The 15,000-nt window shown below is 54.4% G+C and overlaps 1 protein-coding gene across 1 annotated transcript in view; it reads right to left on the reverse strand.

Annotated features, from left to right (window-relative positions):
• Positions 1 to 15,000, reverse strand: part of grin1b (glutamate receptor, ionotropic, N-methyl D-aspartate 1b) — a gene marked incomplete at both ends in the record, with an annotated part of 31,220 nt that overhangs the window by 6,509 nt on the left and 9,711 nt on the right. The window contains 7 exons of the mRNA XM_083912826.1: positions 1 to 123; positions 3,158 to 3,244; positions 3,960 to 4,110; positions 4,983 to 5,157; positions 9,815 to 9,936; positions 10,455 to 10,552; positions 11,346 to 11,408. The exon at positions 1 to 123 is cut by the window's left edge and continues 13 nt beyond it. Coding sequence (XP_083768952.1) covers positions 1 to 123; positions 3,158 to 3,244; positions 3,960 to 4,110; positions 4,983 to 5,157; positions 9,815 to 9,936; positions 10,455 to 10,552; positions 11,346 to 11,408 — 819 coding nt within the window. The remainder of the gene's footprint in view (positions 124 to 3,157; positions 3,245 to 3,959; positions 4,111 to 4,982; positions 5,158 to 9,814; positions 9,937 to 10,454; positions 10,553 to 11,345; positions 11,409 to 15,000) is intronic.

The raw sequence follows: 15,000 nt of genomic DNA on the forward strand, positions 1-15,000 counted from the left end.
GTTGGGTCCCGTACAAATCACCTTCTTGATCAAAACTCCGTTGACGGTGAATTCTTCTTTACACGTCCCGTCAGTTTTTGTTGGTTTCACGTAAACAAACGGCTCCTGATGGATCGTCACAATCTACACACACACACACACACACACAGACACAGACACACACACACACACACACACACACACATTAAAACTAAATGAAAAGTTTAAACTAAGAGATCTAAAGAATTAAACCCTGTCAGGATCCAGGTCCTGTCGGTCTCTTCCCTCTTCCTGTCTCATCCCTGTGTGTGTGTGTGTGTGTGTGTGTGTGTGTGTGTGTGTGTGTGTGTGTGTGTGTGTGTGTGTCTGTGTGTGTGTGTGTGTGTGTGTGTGTGTGTGTGTGTGTGTGTGTGTGTGTGTGTGTGTGTGTGTGTGTGTGTGGCTCGTCTGATGTGACCCTGGTCCGATGTCAGACCGTTGTTGCCGTGTCGTGGTTCCTGTCTCTCTCTTCGTTGCTTCGTCCTTTCATGATCGTGTTCTCTTTCCTTTGTCTCGTCTTCATCGTTACTTTGTTTCCCGAGTTCCTTTTCTCCGTCCGTTCACGTTTCGTCTCCTGATCCCTGCGTCTGGTTTCCCCCTCGTCTCCGCCCGGACCCTGAACCCTATGTACCCGCACCTGAGCGTTATGAGTGCAGAGATTTCCTGTTTCAGTGTTTGGCCAACAGCCCCTCACTCATGCTAACGATGGCGCTAAGCTAGCCTATGTGTCAGGCTTGCTCACTGGTCGGGCCCGTACCCGGGGAGCAGCACCCCAGCTAACTCCAGTGTTCCTCCGTCCTCCGCTCTTTCCAGGGAGGAGCCTGTGCAGCCGGGTCGTAGTCGCCTCACCCCGGCAGAACGCCAGCGTCGTCTCAGAGGGAGGTTGTGTTTTACTGTGTGGCTCCCGACCACCAAGTGGCTCTGGTGAGTCAAGGATGAAGATCGCTGTCGCATCCCTGCTCCCAAGGACAGACCGGGTCCGAGGGTCTGGCTGAGTGTCGCCTCAAAGAAGATCGCCCCCCGGTTCATTGGTCCCTTCAAGGTCGAGGCGATCATCAACCCCGGTGCCGTCCGTCTCAAGCTTCTTACTCCCTCAGGATTCATCCCACGTTCCATGTCTCCCAGCTGAAGCCGGCGACCACCAGCACGCTGTGTCTGCCTACCGTCGCCCCACCACCCCCCCGGACCCTGGACGGCCATCCGGCGTTCACGGTCAGCTCTATCCTGGACATGCGACCCGAGGACGAGGGTTCCAGTACCTGGTGGACTGGGGGGGTTGTAGACCTGAGGTGAGGAGCTGGGTCTCTCGGTCTCTGATCCTGGATCCGGCTCTCATCAGAGACTCTACCGGGCTCATCCTGGGAGGCCTGGTGGATCAGGTCTCAGGGGCAGCAGGCTGATGTGGCTCACATTCAGCGCCGGACCGTTGTTGCATCGTCTCTCTTGGTCGGCTCCCGTCTTCCTCTGCTCGTGTTCTCTTTCTGTGTCGCGTTATTCTTTGTTTCTTTTGTTGTAGTTTCCCAGAGCTCTGGATCTACCGTCAGTCCTGGTTCCTACCCTCACCTGTGGTCCTGAAAGCTGGGTCAAGACCCAAAGAACCAGGTCCAGGTCAGGACCCAAAGAACCAGGTCCAGGTCAGGACCCAAAGAACCAGGTCCAGGTCAAGACCCAAAGAACCAGGTCCAGGTCAGGACCCAAAGAACCAGGTCCAGGTCAGGACTCAAAGAACCAGGTCCAGGTCAGGACCCAAAGAACCAGGTCCAGGTCAAGACCCAAAGAACCAGGTCCAGGTCAGGACCCAAAGAACCAGGTCCAGGTCAGGACTCAAAGAACCAGGTCCAGGTCAGGACCCAAAGAACCAGGTCCAGGTCAGGACCCACAGAACCAGGTCCAGGTCAGGACCCAAAGAACCAGGTCCAGGTCAGGACCCAAAGAACCAGGTCCAGGTCAGGACCCAAAGAACCAGGTCCAGGTCCAAGCGTGTGAAGTGTGTTTCCTCAGGAGGGGGTCTGGAGTCTCCCTTAGAGAGAGGGGGAGAAGTTCAGCATCCGTGAGGAACTCGGAGTAGAGCCGCTGCTCCTTTGTGTTGAAAGGAGCCAGTTGAGGTGGTTCAGGATCATCTGGTCTGGATGAACCCTGGGCGCCTCCCTAGGGAGGTGTTCCAGGCACGTCCAGCTGGGAGGAGGCCTCGGGGAAGACCCAGGACCAGGTGGAGAGATTAGATCTCCACACTGGCCTGGAAACGCCTCAGGATCCCCCAGTTAGAGCTGGTTAATGTGGCCCGGGAAAGGGAAGTTTGGGGTCCCTGCTGGAGCTGCTGCCCCTGAGACCTGATCCAGGATCAGAGGCTGGAGCTGCTGCCCCTGAGACCTGATCCAGGACCGGAGGCTGGAGCTGCTGCCCCTGAGACCTGATCCAGGATCAGAGGCTGGAGCTGCTGCCCCAGAGACCTGATCCAGGATCAGAGGCTGGAGCTGCTGAGACCTGAGACCTGATCCAGGACCAGAGGCTGGAGCTGCTGCCCCTGAGACCTGATCCAGGATCAGAGGCTGGAGCTGCTGCCCCTGAGACCTGATCCAGGAACAGAGGCTGGAGCTGCTGCCCCTGAGACCTGATCCAGGACCAGAGGCTGGAGCTGCTTCCCCTGAGACCTGATCCAGGATCAGAGGCTGGAGCTGCTGAGACCTGAGACCTGATCCAGGACCAGAGGCTGGAGCTGCTGCCCCTGAGACCTGATCCAGGATCAGAGGCTGGAGCTGCTGCCCCTGAGACCTGATCCAGGACCAGAGGCTGGAGCTGCTGCCCCTGAGACCTGATCCAGGACCAGAGGCTGGAGCTGCTGCCCCTGAGACCTGATCCAGGACCAGAGGCTGGAGCTGCTGCCCCTGAGACCTGATCCAGGACCAGAGGCTGGAGATGAGATGAGTCCCTGTTCTCCTCGTTCCCTGGACTCTTTGTTTGTTTGTTTGTTTTCTTATTAAATATTAATTAAACTCTCCTTCTGTGTTTGTGTCTGCAGAGTTATTCCTGCTCCGCTCACGACAAACGCAGCAAAACAGAGTCAGATCAACTTCCTCTGTGATGAAAAACGGCTGAATTCTTTAAAACTTGACTGTTTTCGTCTAAATCGTCGTCAAACCTTGAGTTTAGTCGACATCTGGTATCCAACTGGTTTCTCTGTCTCTCCTCCGGGCCAGATGATCTTCCTCTGAGGGTTCATCACCACCTGCACACACACACACACACACACACACACACACACACACACACACACACACACACACACACACACACACACACACACACACACACACACACACACACACACACACACACACACACACACACACACACACACACACACACACACACACACACACACACACACACACAGGTTGTTATGATGTTCCAGGTCTCACTGTGACAAAATGACAACATCAATACTGCATCTGCACATCAATGTTTAAAGAGAGAGGGGACACACACACACACACAGACACACACACAGACACACACACACACACACACACACACACACACACACACACACACACACACTCTCTCTCACACACACACACACACACACACACGTGTTTACTTCATGTTAAACTAAATCAGGTGGAAATGTTCTGACCTCAGATCTAAAAACACTGGAGCCGACTTTACCCATGATGCACCTGGGCCACAACCAGGTCTGAACCAGGTCTAAACCAGGTCTGAACCAGGTCTAAACCAGGTCTAAACCAGGTCTGAACCAGGTCTAAACCAGGTCTGAACCAGGTCTAAACCAGGTCTGAATCAGGTCTAAACCAGGTCTGAACCAGGTCTGAACCAGGTCTGAACCAGGTCTGAACCAGGTCTGAACCAGGTCTGAACCAGGTCTAAACCAGGTCTAAACCAGGTCTAAACCAGGTGTAGACCGGATCCCCGGGGGACCGTACCTGTGACCCGTTGTAGACCCCGACCTGGACGAGGCGCCCCGGCTTCTGCTGGTAGTTCAGGATGCTGTAGGTGGCGAAGCGCCGGTCGCCGTCGTCGTTGAACTCGATGCGTCCGGTCAGACCGTCGGGGTACTTGGATGACATCAGCACCCTGGAGAGCCAATCAGAGAGCAGCATGCTTATAAAGATACACACTGATTCACTTCCATGGACCCGAGTTTCACTTCCTGTAAAATCATCGTTAGAGACGCTGATGAAGCAGAAGAGCATCGAACCCACGGACTCATTACATCACATCACATTCAGCTGAAGCTCCTAACTACTAACGAGTGCATCCGCCCGTGAGGGGCTGATAACACACACACACACACACAGACACACACACACACACACACACACACACACACACACACACACACACACACACACACACACACACACACACACACACACACACACACACACACACACACACACACACACACACACACACACACACACACACACACACACACACACACACACACACACACACAGAGAGACACACACACTGGATCTGGGTGCCTGCGGGCTGAAGTGCACTCTGGTGTCCTGGTGGGATTCAGCTCCGCTCCACAGCGTCAACACTGCAGCGCTGAGCCCTCCAGCGCCCACGAGGGAAACCGGGGCAGCCTGGTGTCAGTGTGGTGGTCCTGGAGCAGCCTGGTGTGTGTGGGGGTCTGTGTGGTGGTCCTGGAGCAGCCTGGTGTGTGTGGGGGTCTGTGTGGTGGTCCTGGAGCAGCCTGGTGGTCCTGGAGCAGCCTGGTGTGTGTGGTGGTCCTGGAGCAGCCTGGTCTGTGTGGTGGTCCTGGAGCAGCCTAGTGGTCCTAGCCGTGCATGGCTAGCAGTTGTTAGCTCGTGGTTAACCACTAATACTTCTGAGAATAACAGCAAACCTCACGCACATCGACACACACACACACACGTCACAGTACAAAACCCCTGCCCCCTGACCCCAGGTGGCGGCGGTGGCGGCGTACTGACCGTTTGAAGAGCGGCCCCGTCCTCCAGATGTTGGTGTTGCCCACGCAGCCGCGCGGAGGCTCCGTGATGTTCTCCTTCTCAAAGAGCTCCTGCAGAGACTGAGCCACCACCGCCACGGCGTCCGCGATGTGAGCCGACTCGTTCTTACCGTTAATCAGCTGGAGGCCCAGCAGGCCTGCACCCCACACACACACACACACACACACACATGCACGCACACACACACACACAGGAGAGAGGTTACACACACACACACACACACACACACACAGGAGAGAGGTTACACACACACACACACACACACACATGCACGCACACACACACACACAGGAGAGAGGTTACACACACACACACACACACACACACACACACACACACACACACAGGACGCCCTCATTCATACAGTTAATTAAAGAACTCTCACACACTTTAATTATCTTACACATGTAATTAAAGGAGTGCTGCAGTGTAATTTAAACACACACACACACACACACACACAAACACAGACACACACACACTCTCCCTCAGGGCTTCAGGCGTCAGGTCAGTGTTCAGTACCAAACTGCATGCTGGGAGTTCACTCTGAGAATCGCAGCCGTTCGTCTCTGAGGACAGAAAAAGCCTCGCTGAGACGTTATGAACTGTGTCTGTGTTTTCCTTCAGCAGGCACCTGCGTCTGCGTCTGCACCTGCGTCCAGCTAACAGCCCGCTAACACTGTTAGCATTCCCCACAGAAACTACCAGGAACAGCTAGCTAAAACACTGTTAGCATTCCCCAAGGAAACTACCAGGAACAGCTAGCTAAAACACTGTTAGCATTCCCCAAAGAAACCACCAGGAACAGCTAGCTAAAACACTGTTAGCATCCCCCAAAGAAACTACCAGGAACAGCTAGCTAAAACACTGTTAGCATTCCCCAAAGAAACCACCAGGAACAACTAGCTAAAACACTGTTAGCATTCCCCAGAGACACTACCAGGAACAGCTAGCCAACACTGTTGGCAATCTCCAAAGAAACTGGGAACAGCTAGCTAATTTAATGAAACCCTGAGAAAAGCTAGCTAGCACTAACATCCTCCATCCAAACAAAGCAAAGCAATGCTAACAAATAAAACGACTTGCTACAACTCGTTGCAGAAAGTTTCAACTGCCTTTTACCCTTGAAACTACAGCAAACAGAGCAGCTAGCTAATGTTTAGCACTAAAACTAAACGTTAGCTAATATTTCTCCCTGAATCTGACAGGTTCAACAAGCTAACGTTCGTTACCAATATTCATCCATTTAATAGGCTAGAGAACAGCTAGCTAACAGTTGACACAAAAGGGCACAACAAGCTAACATTCACAAAAACAACCAGCTAGCTTAAGAAACTGATATGTTTATTAAGGAGGTGGAGCTAATTGTTCCAGTGAGGAATGCTAACAGTGTTAGCATCCTGTTGTGCAGCTAGCTGACGCAGCAGATGCAGAAAGTGTCTGCTGAAGAAAAACAACATCAAAATCCGTAACGTCGCAGCACTGCTCAGGTTTCTTTTTAGGGAATGGTTTCAGGACCCGCCGCCGCGCCGCGATGCTAACGGCACCGGCACGGGGTGGACACAATAACAGGAACACTTCTGTGGTAGACCTGAGCCTCCGGAGCTGCTCCAGGACCCGCGGAGCCGCCGGGGAAGCTTCAGACCACCGGAGCCGGGACCTGGTCTGAGCATAAAGTCACGCTGAGTCAGGACGCGACGTTTCTTTGTGTCTGACGCCATTTTGTTTTGTGCTCAGGAACAAAGTCTTTGAGCGTTTCTCTTTTACAGGTTCGCTCCTAACGTCGGTCTACGAGGGGGGGGGGGGCGTGTCCTCACATTAACGTACGCCTGAAGGCTCCGGTCTTGTTGGACCCTCTTGGACCTGGTCCAGGTGTTCCAGGCTGCTGATTCAGGATCAGCTGAGCCTTAATTCTATGCACTCATTACTTGGATGCGTCCGTGCTAACGCCTTCACCGCCCGTTAGCATTGGAAGGACACTGTTGCCTAACATGGTTTGGACTCAACTGGACCTGGTCTTGGACTTGATTTGGACTCAGTTACGTTGGTTTTGAGCGTAGTCCTGGTCCCGGTCCGTCAGGGACACGAGGACGGTTCAGTTAAACTGTGGCTTTTGATCAGAAATGAGAATAATTTGACCTTCACTTCACTTCCTGCCTCAAACTCTGCGTTAAAATAACTGAATAAACGAACATCGTCCTGACGCGGGACTCCAGATCCAAACGCTGGATTTCTTCTGGAGCTTTCTGCCCCCCCCATGGTCTTCACCTGGTCAGCAGACGTGGACTCACGCTCACATCAGTCTGGAGGTCGGGTCTGACGGAGCTGAAGGGGGCGAGGGTTCGTCCTCAGGAGCAGGTTCGAGTGTCTGAGCCCTGAATCAGGAATGTTGGGACTCGAACCGGGTTTTTGTCTGAAACGCTTTCCCTAAAAACAAACCTCCCACTTCTCCAGCAAGAGACGACGGCGCTGAGGACATTTTCAGAGTGCGGAGTGCGACACTTTAAGAGCGGATGGATCATCTTTGGACACATCGGGATGTGTCGAACGATGACTCATGGTTTTTAAGAGTGCAGCAGCTGGTGAGACAAGACGCCATGGCAACAGAGCGGGGAGCCGATTACCCAGCAGCCAGAGGGACAGGAAGTCCTCAGACCAGAGGACCAGGAGGGTCTGACGGGTCACTACACGGCCAGAAGTATGTGGACAGCTGCTCATATGTGATCAGTGGGGTTCAAACACACGTCCGCACCACAACAAACCGCTGTGGTCGTGTGCGGCTCGTAAAACACTTTTTTTTCTCCACGTACATTTGAGCTAATCCTCAAATCCTCGTCGCGTCCGAACGACTTTTCATTCGTCAACAAAAACAGATTTGAAAACTGGGAAAAACTCTGTGGACAGCGATCCCTGACTTCAGTGGGAGCAGCAGCACGGTCGGTCACGGGTGGTGGGTGTGGTCAACGTTTCCATGGTAACAGCGAGCACCACCAATCAGAGCCGTCCTTGTTGAGACCCTCACACGCCGCGGAGGGACAGCTAGCAAACATTTCCCTTTCAAAACTCTTGGCAACATCTTGAAACGTTGGTTAAGACTCCCCAACGACAACCCTGAGTCCAGACAGCTAGCATTAGCTTCTGTAACCACCGCAGCAGCTAGCTCGCTAATGCTAACATTTCTCATGACAACTAGCGGTTACATCTTGTTAACATCTCTTCCTGCAGTGAGTCACAGCTACAGCACCGTCCTTCTTTTAAACTACTAGCAACAGAACAGCTAGCTAATGTTGTTAGCACTGTAGCTAGCTCCTAAAGTAAAGTTCTACCAGTTTTAACCGGCTAACTTCCTCTCCTGGTTCTGCTGAGCAGATTTCAGCCATGAAGCAGCTAGCTAATGTAAATGAACATGACAGACTAATATTTCTCCCTCTGTTCTTCGCTGAATGCAGACGACTGCCGCTGCGTCGGGCGCCGCACACTAACAAGCGCTGACGTTGGGTTCAACTGCGTGAATCTGCTTCATGACCAAAACCAGAGGGTGTCCACATACTTTTGGCAACATAGCTGTTTACGTCGCACTGGCTGACTGAGTGATCAGCTGACTCAATAAACCCCGCCCCCTCCCTGGCAGGGCGGGCTCCGTGCTGCAGTGGGCGGGGCCTCTATTGGCCAATGGCAAAGGGCAAAGCATCAAGCAGGAAACAGGAAGCAGCGGCGGGATCTTACCAGTGTTTGTTCAGACACACGTCACGGTAACCGTGGTGACACTAGCTGTTAATAACCCCCCCCCAGCCCCTCGCCCCCCCCCCCCCACATGTTATAATGCACTGAGAGAACGGGCAGACGGCGGCGGACGACACACACTATAGAAAATGAAACAAACAAAAAGATGTTAGACACATTTAAAGCCACAGTAACAATGAGCAGAACAGAAAACCGTGGTTGGAACCTTTAAACACGACGCTCGACTCTTTGTGTTTGTGTTTAAACGTTCAACCCGCTCGTCCAGGAGCACACCGGGGCGCTGAGGAGCTAACGGGCTGTGATGAGGAGCAGCGTCCTTCATCAGAGGCCTGCAGCGCGACAGACGCACAGACGCACGGACAGACAGAGAGAGAGGCCGTGTTTCCATCCGTCATCGCCTCCACACACATCTGCTGCAGCTTAGCAACACCTTAGCAACACCTTAGCAACACCTTAGCAACCAGGAGGCGACGCTGCGTCCACCGTAAAAGTGTGTGTGTGTGTGTCACTGATGACTGGACGGCCGCAGACACACAGCACACAACTTCAGGACCATGCTAACGTCAGGACTATGCTAACTTCAGGACTATGCTAACGTCAGGACTATGCTAACTTCCGGACCATGCTAAATTCAGGACTATGCTAACTTCAGAACCATGCTAACTTCAGGCCTATGTTAACTTCAGGACCACGCTAACTTCAGAACCATGCTAACTTCCGGACCATGATAACCTCAGGGCCATGCTAACTTCAGGACTATGCTAACTTCAGGACTATGCTAACTTCAGGACTATGCTAACTTCAGGACTATGCTAACTTCAGGACCATGCTAACTTCAAAGTGACTTGACTCCATCTTACGGTCGTTAAATAACTACGAATCAAATTAGAATCACGTTAGCATTAGCTTAGCATTAGGTGCTTCAGCGTCACTAGCAGAAAACACAGCTGGATGGAAACAGGGCCGAGAGGCAGAGACAGAGAGAAACTTCCAGAGGAGGAGGAAGAAGAAGAAGCGAGGCGAGGAAGAGGAGGCCGCGGCTGAAGTACCGTCTGGAGCTTCGCTCAGGGCTTTGCCCGTCATCTCCCTCTCCCCCACCAGCCACACGTAACCGGAGCCGCTCATGTTCAGCTGACGGGCGGCCCGGTACACGGCTGCAGCCTCGTCCTCACTGCAGACACACAGAGGGGACAGGGGGGAGTCAAGACCCAGACCCCACCCAGATCCAGACCAAGAGCCTGACCCTAACACAGACCCTGAGTCAAGACCCTACATACTTTAGTCCATAACCGAGACCCTACCGACTCTAGAACTCCTAACCCAGACCCTAACTGAGACCCTGCAGACTCTAGAACCCTTAACTGAGACCCTGCAGACTCTAGAACCCTTAACCCAGACCCTGTAGACTCTAGAGCCCCTAACTGAGACCCTGCAGACTCTAGAGCCCCTAACCGAGACCCTGCAGACTCTAGAGCCCCTAACTGAGACCCTGCAGACTCTAGAGCCCCTAACTGAGACCCTGCAGACTCTAGAGCCCCTAACCCAGACCCTGCAGACTCTAGTCCCCCTTGTGAGTCATCTCACAAGACTTTGCACAAATCGTGGGTTACCTCGACCTGACCCCTACCTGGAAACCATAATGGAAACCAAACTACCAACCCCCCTCAGTCCTCTTGTCTCGACACCAACCTGGCAGAGAGGATGATGACCCGGGCCTCCAGGTCTCTGGCCTCCAGCAGCAGAGCCGTCAGGTTGGTCTCCGGGCTGAAGAGCAGCACCTTCTCCGCCTGGAGGACGGCCGCGCAGGACGCCAGGTCACATCATCGTGGGACAGTGAGAAACACGGCAGAACAAGACAACACAGGACACATCATAGGACACGGTCAGAATCCCCGCCCAGTACCCCCCGACACCCCGGCCTCGACCATGCTCCCTCTCACCGACGCCATCACGGCGGGGGGGGGGGGGGGGGGGATAGGGGGCGGGGCCAAAAACATGGAGACAGAAAGTATTCAAGGTCTGCTGAAGTGAAAGGAAACTCAAAGTCGAAGCTTGAATACAGAGAAGGAGGGGCGGAGAGGTGCGCGTGGTGTGGTGGCACATGCAAACTGAGGCGCTTTCAAGGCTCCAACCAACCAACCAATCAGGGACGTGCATGTTAGGGGGCGCTGATGCAGCTGCAAACGAAACCAAAGAGTCTGAGTGGAGAGAGGGGGGGGGGGGGGGGGAGGGGGAGCAGGGAGGCGGGCGAGGGGGAGAGGGTCATTTCAAAAGGAGGTTTGATGGATCCTGGTGGACGGTGCTCCTCAGACCTGCAGGCGGAGCCGAGCCTCGGCCCGCCACATGCAACCCTTCACAGGGGGGGAGGAAGAGGAAGGGCGTCTCTCCCGCCGGTGTGAACCCGCCCCCCGGGTGCAGCGGCCATGACAAATCAAAAGAACGTGAAGAGATGGTGGAGAAAAGAGGGGCCACCAGGATAAAGGTCTATCCCTGGAGCGGGTTCTGGGGCGGAGTCAGTGTCTGGGTTCTACGCAGAGATTGGTTGGGCGGCGTGCATCATGTGACCATGCAAGTTTATACCTTGGGCGTTCTCCTGAAGTCAAAGTTCTGTTGGTCGAGGTTTTCATAGTTCCTGTTTTTAGTCTGATGGTGACGTGCAGAGAAGATACGACACACACAAGATTAAGGACATCAGAGGACGACGGCATCGAACACACGGGACAGGGGGGGGGGGGGCGACTGTCTGTCTGTGTGTCTGTGTGTGTGTGTGTGTGTCTGTCCTTGTGTGTGTGTGTGTGTGTGTGTGTGTCCGTCTGTGTGTGTGTGTGTGTGTGTGTGTGTGTGTGTCTGTCTCTGTGTGTGTGTGTGTGTGTGTGTGTGTGTGTCTGTGTGTGTCTGTGTGTGTGTGTCTGTCTGTGTGTCTGTTCGTGTGTGTGTCTGTGTGTGTGTGTGTGTGTGTGTGTGTGTGTGTGTGTGTCTGTCTGTCTCTGTGTGTGTGTGTGTGTGTGTGTGTCTGTGTGTGAGTGTCTGTCTGTGTGCGTGTGTCTGTGTGTGTGTGTCTGTCTGTCTGTCTCTGTGTGTGTGTGTGTGTGTGTGTGTGTGTGTGTGTGCGTGTGTGTGTGTGTGTGTGTGTGTGTGTGTGTGTGTGTGTGTGTGTGTCTGTCTGTCTGTCTGTCGTTCGAACACAAACACACTGAGATGGTTTGGTATCAGAGTTGATAGAAATGCTTCTGTGTCACTTGTTTTATTATTTTTAGATCTGAAACAAACAATTTTTGGGATATTTTTGGATCAAAGGTTTAAAGAAGGAAACTGTCTGTCTGTCCTCCTGTCTGTCTGTCCTCCTGTCTGTCTGTCCTCCTGTCTGTCTGTCCTCCTGTCTGTCTGTCCTCCTGTCTGTCTGTCCTCCTGTCTGTCTGTCTGTCTGTCCTCCTGTCTGTCTGTCTGTCTGTCCTCCTGTCTGTCTGTCTGTCCTCCTGTCTGTCTGTCTGTCTGTCTGTCCTCCTGTCTGTCTGTGTGTCTGTCTGTCCTCCTGTCTGTCTGTGTGTCTGTCTGTCTGTCTGTCTGTCTGTCTGTCTGTCCTCCTGTCTGTCTGTCTGTCCTCCTGTCTGTCTGTCTGTCCTCCTGTGTGTCTGTCTGTCTGTCTGTCTGTCCTCCTGTCTGTCTGTGTGTCTGTCTGTCCTCCTGTGTGTCTGTCTGTCTGTCTGTCTGTCCTCCTGTCTGTCTGTCTGTCTGTCTGTCTGTCCTCCTGTCTGTCTGTCTGTCTGTCTGTCTGTCTGTCTGTCTGTCTGTCTGTCCTCTGCAGACAAATACAGAGTTCAGTCTGTCCAAAGTCCGTTAGTCCTCAATCAGCTCTAAAGGTGGATCTGATTCAATTTACATCGTCACACACACACACACACACACAGACACAGACACACACACACACACACACACACACACACAGGTGTGAGGGTGAGGGGCCTGGAGGGTCCTGACCCGGGCAGCAGAGGCTCTGGGGACGTGGAGCGTCTCCTCTCTGTGGGGGAAGGAGCCGGAGCTTGTGAGGGAGGTGGAGCTCCCAGTTAGATCTGGGGGGGCTCACCTCCACACACAGTCTGGATCTGGACCCGTGCTCCTGGATAGGGGCTGGACCCTGGTCTTCTCTGGAGGGGCCCAGGGTGTGAGGGGCCGGGCGGGTGTGGGGAGACTCTCAAACCCCCGGCTGAGCGCCGCGGTGTTGGAGTTCACCCCGGTGGACCAGAGGGTGGCCTCCTTACGCCTGCGGGTGGTGGGGGGGGGACTCTGACTGTTGTTGGTGCAGATGCAGCGAACAGCAGTTCAGAGTCTGGGGCCTTCTTGGAGACCCTGAATGGAGTCCTGCATGGGGCTCCAGTAGGGGACTCCAGAGTCCTGCTGGGAGACTTCAACGCCCACGTGGGCAACGATGGAGACACCTGGAGAGGCTGATTGGGAGGAACGGCCTCCCTGATCTAAACCCCAGCGTCTGGTGTTACACTTGTGTGCTGGTCCTGGATCCTCTTTAACAAACACCATGTTGGAACAGAAGGAGGCTCAGAAGTGGACCTGGTCCCAGAGCACACTAGGCCAAAGGTCCAGGATCCAGTCTGTGATGGTCTCATCTGATCTGAGGCCGGATGTTTTGGACACTCGGGTGAAGAGAGGGGCAGAGCTGTCAGCTGATCACCATCTGGGGATGAGTGGGTCAGAGGACGGGGAAGGTTCTGGACAGACCGGGTAAACCCAAACCAGTAGTGCGGGTGAACTGGGACCGTCTGGAGGAGGCCCCTGTCCCAGAGATATTTGATCCTCAAGAGGTGAGCTGTGGCCTCAAGGACTTAGGTGCCTCAAGGGGCGGGGACCCTGGAACACCGTGGTGGACCACCATTCAGCACCTCAGGAGGGGGACACGGGGAACCGTCCAAGCTGTTCACAGTAAGGACGGGACGCTGGTGACCTCAGCTGATGAGGTCATGGGGCGGTGGAAGGACTCTGAGGAAGTCCTGAATGGGCCCAACACGCCCTCTTTTGTAGAGGCAGAGCTGGAGGCTGATGGGGATCATCGTCAACATCTCTGACAGAAGTCACTGAGGAAGGAAACAAGTCCACAGAGGCAAAGCCCCAGGATCCATGAGCTGCATCCACACATGCTGAAAGCTCTGGGTCTGGAGGGGCCGTCCTGGTCCTGGTCCTGGTCCTGGTCCTGGTCCTGGTCCACACGTCTCTGACACACTGGTGGAAGTCTGGGACAGAGCCGAGGGAGTGGCAGACCGGGGTGGTGGTTCCTGTTCAGAAAGGGGGACCAGAGGGTGTGAGCCAGTTCCAGGGGGATCACACTCCTCAGCCTCCCTGGTGAAGTCGACTCCAAGGTGCTGGAAAGGAGGTTCGTCCTGTAGAACCTCAGACTGAAGAGGAACCAGGTGGATCCAGTCCTGGACCTGGACCAGGACCAGCTCTGCACTCTCCAGGATCCTGGAGGGGGTCTGGGAGTGGGCCCATCCGGTCTACATGTGCTTTGTGGATCTGGAGAAGGCCCATGACCGGGTCCCTGGAGATACTGTGGGAGGTGCTGGGGGAGTCTGGGGGGAGGGGGTCACTTCTGAGGGGGTCCAGTCTCTGTACCCCCAAAGAGAGAGCTGAGTCCGGATCCTGGGCAGTGAGTCGGAGTGGTTCCCGGTGGGGGTCTCCTCCTCCAGGGGGGCACTCTGTCACCAATCCTGTTTGTGGTTTTCATGGACAGGATATGGAGGCGTAGTCGTGGTGGGGAGGGGCTGCAGGTGGGTGGGCTGAGGATCTGGTCTCTGACGTGGTCCTGATGGCGTCGTGGGTCAGGGACCTTCAGCACTCACTGGATCGAGTTCAAGGACCTCGGGATCTTGTCCATGAGTGAGGGGACGATGGAGCAGCGGGGGCGGAGCTGCAGTCGCTCTACCGCACCGTTGTGATGAACAGAGAGCTGAGGAAGACAAAGCTCTGGATCTACCGCTCAGTCCTGGTTCCTACCCTCACCTGTGGCCCTGAAAGCTGGGTCAGGACCCAAAGAACCAGGTCCAGGTCAGGACCCAAAGAACCAGGTCCAGGTCAGGACCCAAAGAACCAGGTCCAGGTCAGGACCCACAGAACCAGGTCCAGGTCAGGACCCAAAGAACCAGGTCCAGGTCAGGACCCAAAGAACCAGGTCCAGGTCCAAGCGTGTGAACTGTGTTTCCTCAGGAGGGGGTCTGGAGTCTCCCTT

This window comes from Echiichthys vipera (assembly GCF_963691815.1).
Source record: "Echiichthys vipera genome assembly, chromosome: 4".
Classification (NCBI taxonomy): Eukaryota; Metazoa; Chordata; class Actinopteri; order Perciformes; family Trachinidae; genus Echiichthys; species Echiichthys vipera.